General features: G+C 40.5%; 1 protein-coding gene and 1 long non-coding RNA gene across 2 annotated transcripts; both read right to left on the reverse strand.

The window, feature by feature from the left end:
• Window positions 1-5,777: 5,777 nt before the first annotated feature.
• On the reverse strand, window positions 5,778-7,303 carry LOC131258060 (uncharacterized). The gene is made up of 2 exons (XR_009177839.1): window positions 7,002-7,303; window positions 5,778-6,746 (listed from the first exon to the last, which is right to left on the reverse strand). It is a non-coding gene; the product is annotated as an uncharacterized LOC131258060 (long non-coding RNA).
• Window positions 7,304-13,161: 5,858 nt separating this feature from the next.
• On the reverse strand, window positions 13,162-15,988 carry LOC131217378 (putative disease resistance protein At4g19050). Its single transcript, XM_058212293.1, has 2 exons — window positions 14,641-15,988; window positions 13,162-13,505 (listed from the first exon to the last, which is right to left on the reverse strand). Exons 1-2 carry the CDS (start codon window positions 15,986-15,988, stop codon window positions 13,162-13,164), a joined length of 1,692 nt encoding a protein of 563 aa, XP_058068276.1.
• Window positions 15,989-21,123: the final 5,135 nt, after the last annotated feature.

Genomic DNA, 21,123 nt, shown 5'->3' on the forward strand with positions numbered 1-21,123 from the left:
GTCAGCATGGACAAAACACATAGATCATGGTGGGCCTACAAAGCTATGTATGCCAACAGCATTCGAGTTAAATTCAAGTTAAAGGCTATACGCCATTGGATATGGCTTTGGTACCAGCAATATTGCTTAGCTTAGAGCGATCTGGGATGAGATCAACTTTTGCCTGCAAAAGGGCTTGCGAAAGGTTCAACTTGAATCACACTCAAAACTCATCATTGACCCAGTGAACGGTCACTGCTAAGCAAGTGTGAGTTGGATCTACTGGCTGAATCGTATCCAATCCCTGCGTATGGGGGCGTGCTTTCCTCTAAGACACGTTTTCAGAGAAGCAAATGATGCTACGGACAGCTTGGCTAAGTTGGCCTCTGCATCCCAAGCCCACTCTATTTGGTCAGCAACCTCTGTCCTCCCTCAATCGGTCCGGGGCATAGTCCTGCTGGATAAGGTTGGGCTGGACGCTCTCAGGGGATCCCATTCCGACTAACGCGTTCTTCGTTTATTTTTTTTTTTTTGTTTTTTTTTTTTTTTTGTGGTTTTATACGATAGGCGGGCTCAAAATATTTTAGTTTGGGCCTGCCTGAATGTCCGGGTCTGTATATGTCTCATGGGTGGTGCGCCGGCAACCCTCGGTTGGGCCCACCTGTTTTCCTGTTTATGTTGATTGGTTAATGGAATCATGACTTTAGCCTTTAAAAAATAAATAAATAAACATTCAACCCATCAAAAAAAAAAAAAAGAAAAGAAAGAAGTTAAAGGCTATACTACTGCATTAGACACAGATTGGGTATTGGTGGGGACGTGGCTAGAGACGGTCGGTCCTATCACGGCCTCTGGAGGGTCCACCTTATTTTATATGTTTTATCGTCTCGTCAATCTATTTTGACATATCATTTTATGCCACGAGACCTTGTAGGCTAAGTCCATCACAGCAAAGGAAGTAGTGGGGATTGAGCTTCTACCATTGAAAGCTTCGTAATGCCTCATCTTGATGCACATATCAATATTGTTCACCTATTTCTCCGAGCCCCGAAGTGACGTACATTCAAATCGCAGGTGGACCACACCGCAGTAAATAGTGGTGATTAAATGTCCACCATTAAAAACTTCTCATGGGCTATAAAAGTGTTGGATCAAGCTGATATTTGTTTTTATAATTTATCTAGGTCTGCGTGTCCTTGTTAACATGTTAGATGGCACTATAGTGGACATTACGGTGTGTTGTATAAGTTTTTAATGGTGGGTTCAACCAGCACTATTCCCTATGGGATAGTTAGATCTGCTTAATTTTTTGCTCATGCCCTAAAAGGAGCTGGCAAAATGGATGGACAGCATGGATATGCAATACATATATCAAGGTGAGGCCCACTGTCACGGCGGCCCCATGTTGTGTGAGGGAAGGTCCCTACATATTCCATCCGGCAGACTGCGGCATCCTATCCTTTAATTTGGATGCAGTTTGCATGCGGTGATTTGTGGGCTCCACCATGATGTTTATGTTTTATACGTGCCATCCATCCATTTTGCCAGATCATCTTATGTCATGAGCCGAAAATGACAAATATGCACATCTCCAGTGGACCACACAATAAGAAACAATGGTGATTCAACCCCCTCCCAACCATTAGGTGCATGAAAGTTTTGGATGAAGCTATACTTACGTTTTCCATTCATCTTGGAATGCGTGATCTAATCAATAGGTTCTATTGAAGATAAACATTACAGTGGGCTTTAATAAGTTTTTAATGGTGGGCATTCAATTATCACTGTTTCCTATGATGTGGACTACCTGAGATTTGGATATGCCTCATTTTTGGGCTTATGCCCTAAAATGATCTCGAAAATGGATGGATGTCATGGATAAAACACATATATCATGGTGGGCCCACATAGCACCGACCACTAGCCATATTCCAATGCAATCAGTGTCCATGATAATTATAGGATTTTTCTCTTTTTAAGGCCTTTTTTTATATATATAATTACACCTCATTGATGATAATTACATCCAGCTATGTAAAGGAAGCGGATTGCGTCCTTCACGGCAAAATCAGTCCAAGCAAGGATCTGTGGGACCCACCGTTGTGAATGACTTTTATCCAAACTGTTCATCCATTTTTTTTTATATCATTTTAGGGTATGAGTCCAAAAAATGAAGCAGATCCAAGGGTCAAGTGGTCCATACCATGGGGATTGAACACCCACAGTTAAAAACATGGTGGCCACAGAAGTTATTTATCAAGCTGGAAGTTGTTTTATACATTCATCCAAGTTTGTGTGACCTTACAAATAGGTTGGATGGAAAGTAAACGTCACGATGGGCCTTATGAAGGTTTCAACGGTCAACATTGTGGGCATTTTTGTCATTTAAAACAAATTTATAATGGAAGCTAAGAAAATCAAACAGAAGCTACCCTTTTACATTAACTTAATTAATGAGGTATTTTGATGATAACATAATTTAAAAAGATACTGGGATGTAAATATGGTATTAATGAGTTACTATTTTATAAAAATTCCTTTATTTTATTAATATTTAGAAGTGATTGGAGATTTATAAAAATTTAGGGATTTTATCATGTACTCTTCTTAATAAATAAGAAAGCATCACAATCTAATAGAATTACCGACCTAATCCTCTAACAAACTTAATTTTTACCAATACTCAAAAGTTTTCACCCCCAGCTTATTCGGACTAGGAAACTGACCCAAATCCAACCTATACTCTGGAGGATTGGGCCCGGGTTTGAAACTCAGACCGCTTATCAAAGGGAACTGATCACCTTATACGAGCCTGCACCACACGTAATCATACAGTGCGTTTTCTGCCATCCAAACGGGGAAAAAAGAATATTTAATACATCCAATGGCTAAAAATGTCCTATACCACAAGGAGTGGTGCTGGTGCATGCAGGTAATCAGTTCTGATAATTAGTCGGGTCAGCTCAGGAACTCGACTCATTCTGACCCAACTCATCTAACTTGCACACCTTACAAGAATGCTTTTGCGGAAATTGAATCCAGTCATGATGGAAAATATCTTAAAACGAGAAAAGAGAGAAATTTCAAAAGATTTATATACCTGAGGTTTAGCTCCTCGGTGGCTTTCTAGTAGCAACTCAAAATAAAATTAACGAGGCATCAACTGCTGCAGTAGGCCTGAAAGCTTCATACTACATGTTTATATAAGCTGAATTGAGGTAGATATGAATACGTGTGATGGATAATTGGATGCTTGCTTGCATTAAACGGAAAGGAAAAAGAGAAAGGTTGATGCTTCCTTGAATAAAACGGAAAGGAAAAGAGATAGGTTGATGCTTCCTTCCATGGGAGAGAAAGGGGTTTCCTATGGAAGAGAGGAATCTCTTTCACAGTCAAAAAGCAATTTTGGTACTCTTTACTGTAGAAGAGGCCAGAGTTTGTGTCATACGAGGCGAGTTCCTGTTTGGAATTAGTTTATAAATGTGGAGTTCATGGTTGATTTATCCAAGCCATTGATCTGTTGCCTCCATCACAGATGGACGACTCACTTAAAATCTCCTAAATTGGAAGATCCTAGCCATCAAATCTTTGGTCTTTCCTCTAGTGAATGTGGTTTTTTCATTCATTTCTTTTAAACATATATGTACATGCTGAAAACAATAAGGTTAGAGTTGACCGATTGAGAGGAGATACTGCAAATGGTCCATCTGTGATCGGGGACGTCAGATCAATGGCTTGGATAGACTAGCCATGGGACCCACACTTACCAACCAGGTTGGGAAACCAATAGAGAAGTTGGCATCTTTTCATTAATTCCAGCGATTCGGGTGGATGCATCCGGAAATTATAACTGTCGTGCATTCGGATTTGAGAAGAACAGTTCCTTTCTACGTACTGAGATGACGTGGAACTTACTGCCACATGAAGCTAGGTGGGGCCCACCGTGATATTTATGGGAAATCCACCCAGTCCGTCCATTTTTCCTGATCATCTTAGACATGGCCCAAAAATGACACAAATCCAAAACTTAAGTAGGCTGTACGACAAGAAAATATGGTCACATGGGTAGGTAAATGCACACCGTTGAAACCTCCCTGGGTCCACCGTGATGTTTATATGCCATTCATACCGTCCCGTCTGTAAGGTCATTCCTACTTGATGAACTGAAAACACAAAAGTTAGCCCGATCCAAAACTTCTGTGGCCCCACCAATGTTTCAACAGTGGATGTTCATTATTCTGTACTGCAGGTTTTTGAATTTTAAGTATTAAAATATCTGTTATAAACTAATAAATAATTTTAAATTTCAAATACAAACTAGTTATAATTTGGGATTTTTACGAGAAAGTTTGGAAATTACCCAAATACTCGTGTATTATTTTTCTTTAAAGTTAGAAAATTTTGTGGCACAAGTATTATGCGTATGACATCCAAGTTTATCAAACATCTACAACTAACCATAACGATCACACAGAACTAATGATAATAATAACATGACTAAAAACCTTTCTGATTGAATCACTGAATGGGTCCCATGTGCATTTTGATGTTTTTAAAGTGGTATATGTTATTTTTTATGGTGCGGCTCATCTTCCATTTACATTGATCAAATTTTTGTTCTTCTCAATCTCGTACCAAATTACAGCTTTCAACTGGTTGGATATCATAAAAATATCACATGGGCCCAAAATTCTTCACTTTACCACTTTCTAAAGAAAAAGTGCATGCTGAGTTTTATGATAATTTCACCACCCAAAAGCACTTCTTGTTCATTTCATTCACGGGTACATTAGTTGGTAAAATACCAAAGTTGCAAAATTCCTAATATCAGATAATTTTTACATTATCATGCCGAGTAATTTAAAACTGCTGATATTTGGAAAATCTCACTATAATATTGTTTATCTTATTTCCCACGATAATATCTTGAGATTTTCAACATAATAGATCTTTATCACACTGCTAATCCTCTGTTGAGCAAAACCAATACCAATTCTACACCTAAGAATCTCATTGACAAACTCACTGCGATTGCCAACCTTTTCCTATGATTTTGTTCTGCAAGACTGGGGCAACTCTGTAAAAACCAGTGCTTTGTACACCTTCAGAATCTCACCCTTTTTGAATTCCTGGCCCTACCAACAATGGATTTGTCTAATCATATAATGTTGAAATTGCGGTCAATAGGAAAAAATCACATCCCTGTGGATGCTTTTTCATGCATATTATCCAATATCTACAAATTAGAGAGACCATTCAACTGGCTCATCCATCGTACTTCTTTGGGTTGTCCTTCACTGTATGAGTCATAACCAGTGTGACAAACATCACCTATAACATCACAAAAGTATACACTGAACTATTTGTTATGTGAATATATATTTAATTAAAAAAAATTAAATGGATGAGATTTTCGAAAATATCTTCCAAGAAAAACCTCAAAATTTGAACATCTCCTGAAAATTTGCAGAGAGCAGGGTTTGTCACTATGGTGTCAATCGAGCATTGACGGGCCTTGATCTTTGGCCTGTAGATGGCAGCAAATGGTATCAAAGACAAGTTTTTAGCTTAAAATGGAACTGGTCCCCACTGGTGATCTGGCCTTGGGGATATGGCCCATCCGCATGGTGAATCAAATGGTCCCAAGCATGGGTGCAATAGATGTTCTGTCACACTCATCTACATTATACTAGCATCTCTTACTGATGAATTTAGGCTCGGATATTTTAGTCCATGTTGCAATCAGATCCAACAAGAAAATGTCAAAACTAGCTAGAAGCTGCCTGTGAAACATCATCTTGAAGATTTTAACAGAAAGATCTAACAAGATAAATGGTTCAGATGTTCTGCTACAAGTATTGAACATTGCGGTATCGCTCAAAGACAAATATTCTAAACATTTTCATCATTATCACTTTCTAAAGATTATTTTTCATTCCTTCGGGTCGCTCTATAAATTACATTTGGGAAAAAAAAAAAAATCCAGATAACATACAAATTATGCTGGGCGTTCAGCTGCTCTTTCAAGACCATCAGAGGTTCTTCCCTTATGGTCCACTTGAATCGAGACTGCAAACTAATTTGGAGAAAGCTCACTTCAGATAGAACCAGCTTCCTCGATTAACAAGGAGTGGTTTATAGATTATATCATTCTTCATCTGTTGACTTTCAAAAACTATCTAATCAAAATCTGCTCTTTACTTCATGGTTAGCCAGTCAGCCTCAAGCAAGCTTCTCTCTCCCTCAAGCAAGCTTCTCTCTCTCTCTCTCTCTCTCTCTCTCTCTCTCTCTCTATGCATGCGTATCTTTGTAGCAAGCTTCTCCATGATTTTACCTAAATCACACGTGGCCCATACAACATGGAAAAATAGGGCCAGCCTGAGTAGAGGTACTGTGCAATACATGGATATCTTCTCTTCCAAGCTTGAAAACATCTTGTTCTGATATATTTACATCAACAGCATGGCTGGTCCAATGGGGTTGTAAGAGCAGAACTTGCTCGGCAGAACCCTCTCTCAGCTTTGCCACGCTAACAAATGAAAGAATACAGTACCGCCATCCCCTAATTGAGTGCCAGACATGGAATGGAACCACTGATTCAGAGCCACTGCACAGCAGTTGAATGTGACAAAGAACAGTGGAGAGAGCACTGAAGATTAGTTGAAGAAATATGTGGCATCGAGTACGTCTTTCAAGTCGAAATCCCCTCGCTCTGGCAGGGGAGGGAAACTTAATGATGGGAACGATTGCTCGAAGCTCTCCAACAGCTGCATAAATAGAGAACCATACAAACTTTAGATATAGCCGTTGTGATCAATACATGGCTGGTAAGAGGACTGACGAAATTATTGTGCGGGCCTCTTGATTGTACCGGCACATGCAGACAACACATTGGGAATCACAGGCATACATGCCAAAGTGGCACGTGCATGAGATTTGGGCTATTCATGAATAGGGACCCAACATCAACATGGGCTGCCCCAAAAATCATGCAATCCACTCATGGTGGATCTTACATGTACCTTGAATGTGGGCTATGTATGGCCCACTGGGTGGTAGACCAGCCTGGAGTTTGGACAAGCACCATGGTTGGGCACACCTGATGAGCTCTAGACGAGTGCCATGTGGGCATGTCTGACTGTGTCTCCCGAAGTGCAAGACAGGTTCGCGTTCCTCTTTTGTAAGAATGGCTTTGATTTTTTTAGAAGATGAAAACCCACTCAGTTATAGAAGAAGATTTTTGAGTATGAAATTTCTCTCAAAGAAAAACACTTTTGTAGCAACAGAAAAATGGGATGCCCTCACAAACCCATGACTATCTGCACTAGGATAATTTGATTAGTTTTTTTTTTTTTTCCTAAGGCAGTCTCCAGTGGTAAAAGGAAGATGTGGGGCCCACATATGCGTTCATGAAATCCAACTCATCTATCAGATGTGTCACCTCAGAAAACCCCTGGGACCCAAAACTTGGCCTTATTCGAAACTAAGTTGAGCCACATAAAAGAAATCAAGGATGGACCGCCCACCCAAGAAATTCACAAGGGCCCACCTGAGTCGAAAACAGCCTGAATTTTTGCATTATCAATATTCCTGGATAAGGGTCAGAACTGCCTTGATATACAAAACACAGTGGGCCACCACCCTAATCAATGGTGGGCATTCCCCGGTATGTTCCATGTGCTACCTGTGACCCAACTGAGTTTTGGATCAGGCTGCTTTATGGGTATGGGATCTGCTAAGGCAACGCATCTTATGGACGGGGTGGATTTCGTGAACATATCACTGGGCCTCGCATCTGCCCGCTGCCACTGGAGCACGCCCCTTAAAACAAAGGACAAAAATTAGAAGCATCTCAATAGCTATAATGAAATAAACAAAACCACTCACATAAATGAAAATAATCTTTAAATGTGAAAAAAGCTTCACTTCATGGATAAAGTAGCTTCAAAAAGAGTGAACTGATTCCTTAAAATGTTGAGAAATTTCAGGGACAATACACAAAAAATAATAATAATAATAATAAGTATTGGCTTACAAGTGGTTTCCATCTTAACATGGGTAATAGCTTTAGGGTGCGTTTGGATGCAATATTGAACTGTAATTATTAGTCTAATGACATGCAAATACCAAATTGTGATTTCCTTGGCATCCATATTCAGAGTCTAGGTTACTTTCAAGTTAGACTTGAAAGAGGGTCCTTATACTCTAGCTCTGGTGGTAGACTCTCACGGTTTTCAACACCTGGTCAAGGGTAGTGAAATTCCACTATGATACATCACTAATCTCCTTAAAATTTCTTTTTATTATTAAATCTCTTAATTAAATTGAATGTCCCAATTCAATTGACTTGCGCATCCAAACACAACCTTACTCTCCACTGTGTTGGCTGTCCTAACAACCTATTTCTTAATGAGGCCTGAAGCAAAGGTACTTTACAATCTCCAATGTCAGTATTTCATAGATCTCGAGGAACTTGATCTTTACTCTTGCTCGGGTGGTAGACTCTCAGGAGTTTCAATACCTGGTCAAGGGTTTGAATATCCATGGGTGGCGAAATTCCACTACAGCATGAGTATGTGCGTGTGAAAAAAAGAAGAAGAAGAAGCAGATCCAACATGAAGGCTGGAGGGTATTTGTCACAATACAAATACTCGGATACATCACTAATTTTCTCTTTTTTTAAAAAAAAATAATTATTAAATCTCTTAATTAAATAGAATGTGCCAATTCAATCGACTTGTGCATCCAAACACAACCTCACTCTCGGCTGTGTTGGCTGTCCTAACATCCATTAAGAGGCCTGAAGTAAAGGTACTTTACATTCTCCAATGACAGTGTTTCATAGATTTCGAGGAACTTTCCTTTTTAAGTATCCTGTTCAATTCATCAACATGATATCACATGCATGCATGCAGTACGCAGTACGAATCATGAACTCCTGCAATCACCGATGATGAAAATGAAAAAGAAAAATAAAAAAGGCTTAACACAGTCAAGAGTTATATCCAACAAGAACAAAGCAGGAAACTGCGGTCGTCATCATGTGGGACCCATCAAGTGATTGGACAAAATTTGGAGGAAAAGCCGTCCTCTGCCACTTAACATGACCTGCAGTAGCAAAATTTGTTGAGTTCAATGCTAACCTTTTACGCAAAGGTCCAAAAACCTCCCGCTCTTAAACGCTGGACATTAGTTACCTGTAAGAATGGTACACTGTATTTCGATATTGACAATACTACCTTCCCTTGACCGCACTTGCAATCTCTCTCACTGCGAATTCACAGGCACGCCATCCTAACCGGCGACCATATGTGGGGCCTATCTTATTATTTCTGAGAAATCCACGCCGTTCATATGTTTTTCCAGCTTATTTTAGGTTCGGACTAAAAAAAGAAGCAGATTCAAATCACAAAGTGAGCCCCCCCTACTCCTAGGAATTTTCAACGGTGGTTCTCATTTCCCAGTGTTTCCTATCAATTGGTTCATTTTTGTCCCACGCCCTAAAATAAATTGGCAAAACAGATGGATCGAGTGGATTCGTCAAAAAAAAAAAACCCATGTACCTCTGGTTATCACTGATTTCCATTAACTGCAGGGCAAACCTGACCGTACGTGGGGCCCATTTTTATGTTGTTAGAAATCCATGCCGTCCATCTGTTTTCTCAACTCATTTTAGGATACGGGTCTAAAACTAAGGCATATCAAAAGCTAAACGTGGAATGAGGATAGCCAGAAGACGTTTCAAGGGTGGCCCTTCCATCTCACTCTTACCTCTCATGTAGCCCACGGGAGCTTCTTTTATTATTATTATTTTTTTTTCATACGCACACACACCCTCACACACTCACGCCGTTGTGAGATTTCATGACCCATGGATATTCAAACCCTTGACCGGGTGTTGAAACTCCCAAGAGTCTGCCATCAGAGCAAGAGTAACGGTGATCTGGAGCTTGGTATTGATCACGTGGTGGGATTTCATCACCTATGTTGCCCACTGTAGCTTGGTATTGATTTCGTTTTTGGGTTCATGGCATAAGATGATCTGAAAAATATAGATGGATGGTTAGATTTGTAAAAAGAATCACGTGGCTTCATGAATGTTTCAATGGCAGCATTTAATTACCATTTTTTCAAGCTCGTTTGGGTCACTTGAAATTTAGATCAGCAGAATTTTTGGGCTCCACCAAAGGGTTTTTTTTTTTTTTTTTTCCACACGCACACACACCCCACACACTCACGCTAGTGGAATTTCACTCACCTATGGATACTCGGACCTGGGTGTTGACACTCATGTGAGTCTACCACCCGAGCAAGAGTAAGTTTAGCAACCGTTACCCTCCGGACTTCAAGTATCCATCAAGCCTCTGAGTCTGACATTGATGAGACATTGATTGCTGTGCCAACCTTAGTGTGACTGTCCGTGAGGCCAGGATGGATGGCTTTTGAAAATCCACCCGTCAATTTATTTTTTCAGCTCATTTCAGGGGCATGAACTCAAAATATAGAAAGATTAGAAGCTGAAAATGAGCCTTGCGATGGCCCCAGGATATCTCAACAGTAGTCGTTCAATCTCACTTTTCTACGACTGTGCTGCTTGAGATTACGTAAAAACAAATGAATGGAGTGGATTTCTCCTAAACTTACAAGGGTCCCGTGTACCATTGTACCTGCATTCTCATACATTTTTCACGTCACCAAGTTCTGCAGGCCCCACTATGATGTATGTGTTGTATCCACACGGTCCATCCATTTTCAGATATCATTTTAGGGCATGATCCAAACAATGAGCCAGATAAAAAGCTGTAGTGGACCCCACCACAGAAAACAGTGGGGAGAGTGATTCCCACCGATTGAAACTATCCTAAGGCCACCATAATGTTTACTTAAAATACAACCTGTTCAAAAGTTAAAAAATACTTTGGTGGCCTTTAGAAATAAGGGAAAACACAAATATCAGCTTGTTCTAAAACTTTCATGGCCCTTTAGAAGTTTTTAATGGTAGGCATTACTGTCCCCACTGTTTTCTGTGCTGGGTCCACTGGAGTTTTGAATTTAACTCATTCTTGGGATATTGCCCTAAAATGATCTCTCCAAATGGATGGAAGGTGTGGATACAAAATATACATCATGGTGGGGCCCACGGAACCTGGTGACGTCACTTCGGTAGCGAGTCTCGCTGCTCAACCTGTAAGTAGCTGGGCGCGGATTAGGAGCTACCCGTCTACCCCCGACTGTTCCGAGCTCGGGACAGGCAAAGGCTCCGAGGGCCACTGAGGGGCCACAGTGATTTATGGGTTTTACCCACACCGTCCATCCATATTTCCATATCAGTTTAGATGACTAAACCCAAAATAAGGTAAATCTAGGGCTCAAGTTGACCACACCACAGGAAGCAGCAGTACTAAGGACTCCCACCGTTGAAACCTTCTTAGGTAAAATCTCAATTTGTCAAATTTCTTAATATCAAATTTGCCAATATTTTGAAAATTTTACAATAGTATTGTTTATCTTATTTCCCACAATAGTATCCTGAGATTTTCAACTTAACAGACCTTTCTCGCACTGCTAATCCTCCGTTTGTTGTGAAAATCCAAATCTTTGCCTTTTTGGAATCTCATTGACAAACTCACTACAATTGCAAACTTTTTTCCTATGATTTTTTTCTGAAGGGTGCAGCTATACTATCAGAATCAACAGTTTGTACATGCTCAAAATCCCACCGTATATGAATTTCTGGCCCTTCCAACAATGGATTTGTCTAAACATATAATGCTGAAATTGCAGTCAATAAGGAAAAAATCACATCCTTGTGGATGCTTGTTTATGGATATTATCTAATATCTACAAATTAGAGAAACCATTCTACTATCTCATGCTTATACTTCTTTTGGCTTGTCCTTCACTGTATGAGTCACAACCAGTGTGACCAGCAATGCTGATAACATCACGAAATATATACTGAACTATTTGTTACGTGAACATATAATTAAATTTAAAGATATTTATTTACAAAAATATTTTTATATTTGATGAGATTTTCCAAATTATCCCGAGAAAAACCTCAAATTTTGAATCTCCCAAGAAATTTCTGGGCCGATCGAGAAATAGAGACAACAGGGTTTGTGACTATGGTGTCAACTGAGCGCTGATGGGCGTTGATCTTTGACCTGTTGATGGCAGAAAATGGTATCAGATACTTCATCATCTAGCTCCTGGATTTGAAAAGAAAATGCTTCAGCTAAAAACCCAAATCCAGATTTATCCAAATCCAACCGAAAGAGCTGCATCCATATGCAGCTGATCACACTCCAAACTTCAGCAGGAACAGCTGTCCCATTCCAACCAACATCAGCTAAAACCGCGTCTGCAACCACTACCGGAATCAACTAGCAACAGCAATCCAAATGGAGCAGCTGCATTGATTTACATTTAGACACAAAACACTCAATTACACACACCTCGATTTCACGCATACCCTTCCCCTGCCCACTGACACACTATACAACACACACCCAAATCACCTCTTCCATCTCTCTCTCTCTCTCTCTCTCTCTCTCTCTCTCTCTCTCTCTCACCCACACACCCACACACACACTCACTTGCACACATAGGCGCGCACACACAGAGACTTCTATTAAAAGCATAAGCAGCACAATATACATTTGGAAAGAGAGAAGTAAACATGAGGGCCACTCTGAGCTTGCGAAGCAGGCTAGACACATCTACCACCTCACAAAGGGCTACAATAACTTATCTCTAAACCAACTCCATTTATACATTATACAGCCTAGCTCGCGATGAGCTCGACTACAGGCCGCATCCAACAGAAAACTTGTAACGGCAGCAACTACTGGAACCATTCATCCATATTTATATTTTACATAACTAACCTGCAGCCCTGGCATGCACATACAATACTCTGCAGATAAGTCCATTCCTCTAAGCCTGCATCAGAAGGTCTTACACAAGGGGAGCTCAGATCCGTCTGCAAGGTAGGAGAGATAATCAGAATCTGAGGGCATTGTACACTTCCCAGCCCTTACAGACATGCTTCCTGCCAATTGGATCAGCCTTTGCTTCAAATGCAGCCCAGCCCCACGGCATCCATTTCTAAGAGACCCCTCACTTCCATAGGGAGATCACTTCTTGACCACACCACGGGTTCATAGACAAGCTAGTCTATCATCCGCTGCATTTGCTCTCTCTATAAACATGTGAGATGGAGAAGTCCAAGCATTCAAGCTCCTTCTTGATGTCACCCACAATATACCAGATCTTACAGGGGATGCTATGATGGTTGAGAATGGCCTCTGTTGCCACTAGGGAATCTAATTCAATGTTTACATTTGATAGGTTAAACTGTTTACATATCTTAATACTGTCCAAAATGGCCCTTGACTCTGCTTCTATGTCGGATGAGATACCATAAGATTGGTGAAAAGCAAAGATCAGGCATCCTAAGTGGTCTCTGCAGACTCCTCTGCTTCCACTCCTGCCTGGGTTCCTGCGAGAGGAACCATCAACAGCTAATTTGACCCAGTAAAAAATATTTGTGTATGACATTAGCAACCAAACATAATAATCATAAGGACCAAAAATCTTTCTTGTAGAATCACTAAATGGTCTGTACTTGTAATTTGATGTTTTTTATGGTGTTTCTCGTCATCCTAAGATTGATCAAATTTTTTATTTCTTCTCCACATCATACGGAATTATATCTGTTGGACGGCTTGAATATTATAAAAATATGTAATGGGCCCCATGAATGTCTACTTTCTCACTTTCAAAATAAACAAGTGCACCTTGGGCATTATGGTAATTTCAGTGCTAAAAAAAAGGACTGTCATTTTGGTTGGTAAGGGCATTATTTGGTAAATCCTAATTTGTGAGGAAATTTGTGATAAAAATCCCTAATTAAAATGTGAAATTTCTATAGCAAACGATTACCAAAAGTAGAAAATACCAGGGTATTTCAATGATTCCCTGTTTAAGACTACAAATCGGCCATGTGATGGGACCCGATTTCCAGACCTACCTCAACTCAGCCAACACATTTTCCCATAACCCAGCCCAAACTATTATCCAACCGTGCCTGTTTCTCTGGAATGGATAAACATGATTAAGAGCATTGATATTATAAAGAATTAAACATACCCAACATGGAACAATTGAGTTGGATCAATCGGGATTGGGATGAGCCTGGCCCAAGTTTCAGACTTATCCATTGGTTGGGCTGAGGTGATTAGCTTATACCTTGGTTTTTTGTTTTTTTTTTTTTGTTTTTTTTTAAAATTTGAATTGTTGGGGCACTACCGTATGCAATTTTATTGATATAACAGAAAAATAGAAAAAAATGAGTTTTGCTTACTGCTGAAGTATGATTTGCCATGTAATGCATCCAATTTCTTACTGAAATTTATAATTTGAAGGCACTAAGATTAAATCATTTAAGTCCAATGGAACACCCTCTTCTTTCTACCACATCATAACAGAAATAATTGAAGAGAATTAGAATAGTTCAAGAAGAGAAGAATAACATAGTAAACAATGGGTGTTTAAGCAGAGAAGAATCAGTTGGTTATGGACGCCTTTCTTTGAAATGGATGTTGCGTGGCTTGATGCCGCCTTCCCATTTTATGCTTTCCCACCATTTCAGCTCACCTTGGATCTCGACCTCTGCTGTAGAATCATTTGTGTTATTGAAAGGAAGCCTCTCCAGCATCGGGCATCCTCGAATCTTCAACTTCTTCAGCATCGGCAAGTGGCCACCACAAATGCTTTTTAGCTTGCGTAGCTCCCAAAGACGTAAATCAACTAGCTGTGGAAATGCATTTTGCCCTGCAACATTGTCTTCTTCAAAAACCTTCTCCAGTCTACAACAGAATTTTATTTCAAGTAATTTGAGATTCTGTAACCGAATGCTTGAAGAGAAGAAGTAGATGAGCTTCGGGCAACATTCCAAATATATATTCTTTAGACATGCGAAGCTCCCTCTTCCCAACTCCCCCCGGCACACTGTTCTTAATTTGGCAAGATCGGACACCCTTAGATTCTCTAAACAGACCACTGCATCAACGTCTGCCGTTCTTCCGACAACCAGATACTCCAATTGATGGCATTTCTCAATCCAACATTCTTTAAAGTTGTCCATCTTCATGCCGAGATCGGACAGTGCCTTAACAAATGCATTGCCGTACAAATGAAAGAATTCTGTCACCGAGAGAACTCCTATAACACCGTCCAGGGAATTCTTACCCCCGCAAACCTCCAGAATTCTTTCATAACTCAAAGATGGCTCAAATCTTGAATAAATACGCCGGTAGAGAAATCGGTTTCTTTTTAAATGAGCACATATATCCTTGCGACCTGCTTTGCAGGGACAGACCAAGAAATGGAATTTTAGAAAGTAGGATTTCCAGAGTCTCGATTTTTTGCCCAAAGACTTGAAAACACCAGCATCACTGACCGAGATGCGACGTCTGCTGCTGTCTTGGTGCGGTTCATGCATCAAGTCCAAGCCACAACGATCCCAATTTAATTTTTCTGGAAGCCGATGTATATTTCTCCAGTCAATCATCTTCAGATGCTCCATTCCCAACAGATCCAGGCACCGCATGCTAGTCAGATTGAAAATTTCATCCGGGAGCTCTTCCATTTTCGTGCCTGAAAGATCAAGTGCCTCAAGTTTTGAAAGTTTCTCCAGACTAACCACTGTTAGTAGAGAATGACAACCCTTGAGTGAGAGCCTTTTGAGGGTGCAGGCACCCGATATGTCGAGACGTCGGAGGCTTTGCATGTTGTGGAAGGATACCTCCATCGTCTTCGTCAAGGGAGTTTGATGGAGATCAAGGATCTCAAGCTTCTGCATATCCTTTAAGAATGCAGGAACAACCTCTAGCTTGCAGCAGCTTCGAATCTTCAACAACCGTAATTCGTGAAGGCAGGACATGGACGATGGCAGGGAAGAGATGCTCGTAGAAGAAAGGTCAAGGACTCGGAGTCTGGTCATGTTCTTGAAAAAACTGTCTGGGATTTCTTGCAAGCGATCGTTATCATTGAGCAACAACGTCGAGAGGAGAGTAGTTTGGAGAGCTGAATTGAAATGTTTCTACCTGATTGTGGGATAATGAGATCCATTGGCATGCTTCTTCCCCGTCTAAGTTGTATTTCACTAGGAACGTCTGAGAATCAATCACTTGCCTCACATGAGAATTCATATCCACATGATAGCGTCCTCCCGATGATTCATCCATTGTAAATTGCTCTTGTAGCCAATCCATAAATCCGTCTTCAGTAGTTTGAAATTTTGACGTGCTATCTAAATATTTTCCATACTTGTTTAGATAAAAGTGTAGGTAATCTGGGTTTGATGACATCAGAGACAGTAGCACCATGCATCTCTCTGCTAGCTCTTTGAGCAGTACATTCCCAAGTCTCTTGAAAGCCGCTTCTTTATTCTCCTCCTCATTGAAGGATCCATTTAAAAAGCCCTCCGACCTCCAGTATTCATCTATCAAGGAATCCCCATCAATGGAGCATCCGTTTCGACAGAACAAGGAGACGTAAGAGAAGCATTTCAAGACCATGTCTCCTGTTGTTGAGAAACCAATGCTGGTGGCCACATCGGCTGCCTCTTCCTTCAAAAAATCCCAGGCGTCTTCTTTAGACCACTACCCCATCATGATGTTTACATGGGCTCCCATTTCCTTACAAACTTCATGGGATCGAGTCGTGATGACGACTTTGGTGCTGCTGGTGATAGCAGATGACATGACTGGGGGAACTCCCATCTCTTCCAAGTTGATGCTTTCCCAAACATCTTCCAAGACAAGGAGGAAACGCTGGCCGCTTAGCTTAGCCGAGATTAGTTTAGCAGCTGCAGAGAAGTGCATGGACTTTGGGATCTCCAACGCCTCCTTGATTCCCATCTGTACCTCCATCAACCGATTCCTTCTTCCCTTTGCATCCAACGCCATTAAAAGTCGTCTCCTTAAACTCGACAAATTGTCCAATTCTCCTCTGATTCTCGCCTGCATCTTCTCTGCAAGACACTCGACCCCCGATGCTCTTACTCGAATGATTACATCAAACAGACGACTAGATTCTCTGGATTCCTCCACCACCGCTGCAACCACTTGTCTCATGATCCTTGTCTTGCCCACTCCCTGCCATCCCCATACGGAGAACACTGAAATCTTTTCATCTCTCAAGCAATCCCAAATCTGTTGCCTCATGCATCGTGACCAATCGTTCACAATCTCTCCTCCTCCTCTGAGCCGTCGATCATCATCATCCCTGGAGTCTGCCATCGCCTCCGCGCGATCCCTTTCTGCAATATTTGAATTCCATGTTTCATGAGGGTGGAAATGGAGAGGGATCAATTCTCAAGCCGGGTTGGGCTAAAGTCATTTTAGACCGATCCATCCCGACCTGACTTCATATCTATCCCTTATATCACCTATATATTTTTAAAAACACAAGCTTGGGCATCCTGTTTTAGTCACATGATATGCTAAACCTTGGGATCGGTTGAAAGGCCACAACTAACTTTTTTTTTTAACTTACGGAAATTAAATTAAAAATAAAATTAAAAATAAAAAATAAAAAAATCTTTTCATGTCCGCTTGCTTTTCAGCTATGAACCGAACACCTCCCACTTTTAATGTATTTCCAAAAACCGGCTATATTTTCAACGGTTAGACATTAAACCGCCTGCTATTAACCGCACAACCAAAGGGGGGGTGAGCACAACCAGTGGCCTGCATAAGCAATCCGCACAACACTCATTGCGCGCACAATGAGTCTCACAATGAGTCTACTACGTGGACATTTGGATGACTGTACAATCACGAAGGGATTAATCGAAGACCTTTGTCTGGGTTGACAGATCAAAGAATCTTCTCATAAGCATGGAATCAATAGGAATGGATGTCATCTCAGAATATCAAATTTTTCTATGCTGAAGATTTACAATGGGATTTGAAATACGACAGGAATTAATATTAAACATTTGATATTAATATTGAATTATATAAATATTTTACTTTAGAATCAAATGACATAAAAGATGTAAACGAATTCGGAATAAATGAATAGTGTGATTATTCTCCCTATTATTCTCTTGTTGACCATTGAGTAAATGAATTTCAACCAATTCAATGCATTTGTTTCTTATCAAAACAGTACCTGAAAGCCCTGTTTGTTTGAACTGCCCACAAAGAGAACCGACTCAGATCATTCAATCTATGACCCAGGTCATCCAATCTACAGGTCAGTGGATTGGTTCCGGGCTGAAACTTACACCCACTTATCAAGGGGAACTAATCACCTACAATGGGCCCGCTCCACACCATGTCGTACAGATCATTTTCAGCCATTGGATGCCCGCAGACCCACTTATCAAGGAGAACTAATCACTTACGGTGGGCCCACACCACACCGTATCGTACAGATCATTTTCAGCCATTGGATGGGTTAAATAGGTATGATAGAAGGAAGCAGATTGCGTACTAAGTCAAGTAAGCTAAGCGTACTGATTAAACGCATTGGGACCCACCATGATTTATGTATTTTATCCACTCCGTTTTTATCAGAAAAATTTAGGGCTTGAAACCAAAAATAAAGCATATACAAAACTCAAGTGGACCCACCATAAGAAACAGTGTGAATTTAACATCTACCTTTGAAATATTCTTGGGCCACAAAAGTTTTGGATCAAGCTGATATCTTTGTTTTCTCTTCAGCCATGTCCCTGTGATCTTATGACCAAGTTGGATGACAAATAAACATCACCGTTAGGATGGTTTCAACCGTGTAAATCATTAATCCTACTGTTTCTTGTGCTCCACTTGAGCTTTGGATAAGTTTCAATTTTGGGCTCAACCCTTAAAATGATCTGGAAAAACAGTTGAACGGAATGGATAAACTATTATACATTCACGATGGCCCAATAGAGTTTGCTCTTTTTTTTCTTTTTTGTTTTTAAGGGTAGAGTTACTCCGTACATAATCCAAGTTCGTGATAGAAAAGCAAAAAACTAAAATAAATGAATATTTAATGCATCAAACGGTTTGAAATGTCATATACCACAAGGAGAGAGTGGTGCAGGCGCCTGCCTGTAGGTAATCATATTTGGCTAATGGCAGCGTAGGTAAATCATATTTGGCTAGTGACGCTGCCACTAGCCCTGGATTATGGTAGGTGCTATGTGGGCCCCACCATGATCTATGTATTTTATTGGCACCATTCATTTCTATACATTATTTTAATCATTTATCCCATAAATTAGACAAATCAAAATCTCAGGTGGACCACACCATGGGAAAGTAATAATTGAATGTCTATAGTTAAAAACCTCCTAAAGCACACTGTAACAATTATTTGACATCCAAACTTGTAGATTAGGTCACGCAGACTTCAATGAAGGTGAAAAACAAATATCAGCTTCGGCCAAAACTTTTGTAACCCCTAGAAGTTTTTAATGGTGAGAGTTCAATTAATCAATACTGCGTGGTTCACTTAGATTTTGATCTACCTCAGTTTTGATTTCATTCTTTAAAATTATCTTGAAAAATGGATGGACCGTGTGGATGAGACACATACATTGTGGTGGGGTCAACAAAGCACCCAACACTGATCAGTTTTGTGTGCTCATTTTGAGACTTAGAGACCAAAAGTTAAAAGGATCCAAGACTCAAGTGGGCCTCACTAGAGGGAAAGGTGGTTGGGGAAATTCCTAAAACCTCCTTCGGTCGGTAGTGATCTTTAAATGCCATCTATATCATTCATTACGCCATTCCTACTGGGATGAACTGACAACACAAATATTACCCTGATTCGAAACTTCCATGGCCCCAAGAATATTTCAACTGTGGACATATAATCCTTACATTTTCGGCCAACTTAAGTCAACTTAGGTACCGTAAGCTCATTTTTGTGACATTTATTAAAATAAGTTCACAAAACGGATGATAGGGATGGATTTCTCACAAACATCGCGATGGACCCTAACCTTCCTGCGAAAGTCCTTCTCCTTAGCAGGAAATCCGTCGTCCCACTTTCGCAGACGCAGTTTGACCAGTGACGCTGCCACCATCACGGTGTCTAGTGGTCGGTGCTCTGTACGTGCTGTGTACGCCCATCATGATCTACATGTTCTATCCACATCATCCATCTAATTTTACACCTCATTTTAATACTTCAGCCATAAATGAGGCAAATCAAAGTCTCAGTTGGACGTTACTAGGGAAAATAGCAGTGATTGAATGTCTACCATTAAAAACCTCCTGGGGCCCACTATTATGTTTATTTGACATCCAGCCTGTGGATTAAGTCACATAGGCTTGGAAAAAAACAAAGTTTTAGGTTCATGTCATAAAATTATATGAAAAAATGGATGAAAGTAATAGACAGACACATACATTATTTTGGAGCCCACGCATCACCAAGGTGAATCCGTTTCCCACACCGTTCGAAAGGTAGCAAGCGGATTGGTTGGTGTACCGCACACCATCCATCTTGCTGGTGTGTTGACATCACCAAGCTGGTGTGTTGACGTCACCAAGCTCTGTGGGTCCTATCATAAGGCATGTGCTATATTCCAACTGTCCCTTTATACGGCAAGCTCGTCTGCAGAATGCTTTGAGGATTAATTTTTTTTTAAAAAAAGGTCTATCATTGAAACCTTCCAGGGGTCACCTTTCTCATCCAAGTCTGTGTAACCTTTTAAATAAACACTATAACGGGCGGTATGTTTTAATTGTGAGAATTATTGTGGTATGAATACAATAAATATATCATTTTAGAGCCCATTTTAACTTTGATCTACTCAGAACCGTTCGTATTACTTGGAGCAGCTCATGCAGCGGCAGCACTCGCCTTCGCACGAAATGTACCCACACCGGCCAGATCGCTGGTGTGCCGTACACCATCCAATATCCAGGGGCGGATTTCCTGCAAAAACCTTTCAAAGTGACGCTGGTGGAAACCTAGGTGGGGGCATCGTGATATTTATGTGAAATCCATCCTTCCATCCGTCTTGTGAGGTTTTTTTATTTTTTTATTTTTATTTTTTATTTTATTACACACGCGCACACACTCCCCCACACACTCACGCTAGTGGAATTTAAACTTGAAACAAAATTA

This window comes from Magnolia sinica, chromosome 10 (genome assembly GCF_029962835.1).
Source record: "Magnolia sinica isolate HGM2019 chromosome 10, MsV1, whole genome shotgun sequence".
Taxonomy (NCBI): domain Eukaryota; kingdom Viridiplantae; phylum Streptophyta; class Magnoliopsida; order Magnoliales; family Magnoliaceae; genus Magnolia; species Magnolia sinica.

Bases quoted from the DNA above. Each gene is read 5' to 3' on its own strand.
- LOC131217378 (XM_058212293.1), bottom strand. From the start codon at position 15,988: ATGACCAGACTCCGAGTCCTTGACCTTTCTTCTACGAGCATCTCTTCC. The intron at 13,506-14,640 runs GTGAGCTGAAAT...GGGTCAAATTAG, and splicing joins AGCAGAGGTCGAGATCCAAG to CTGTTGATGGTTCCTCTCGC.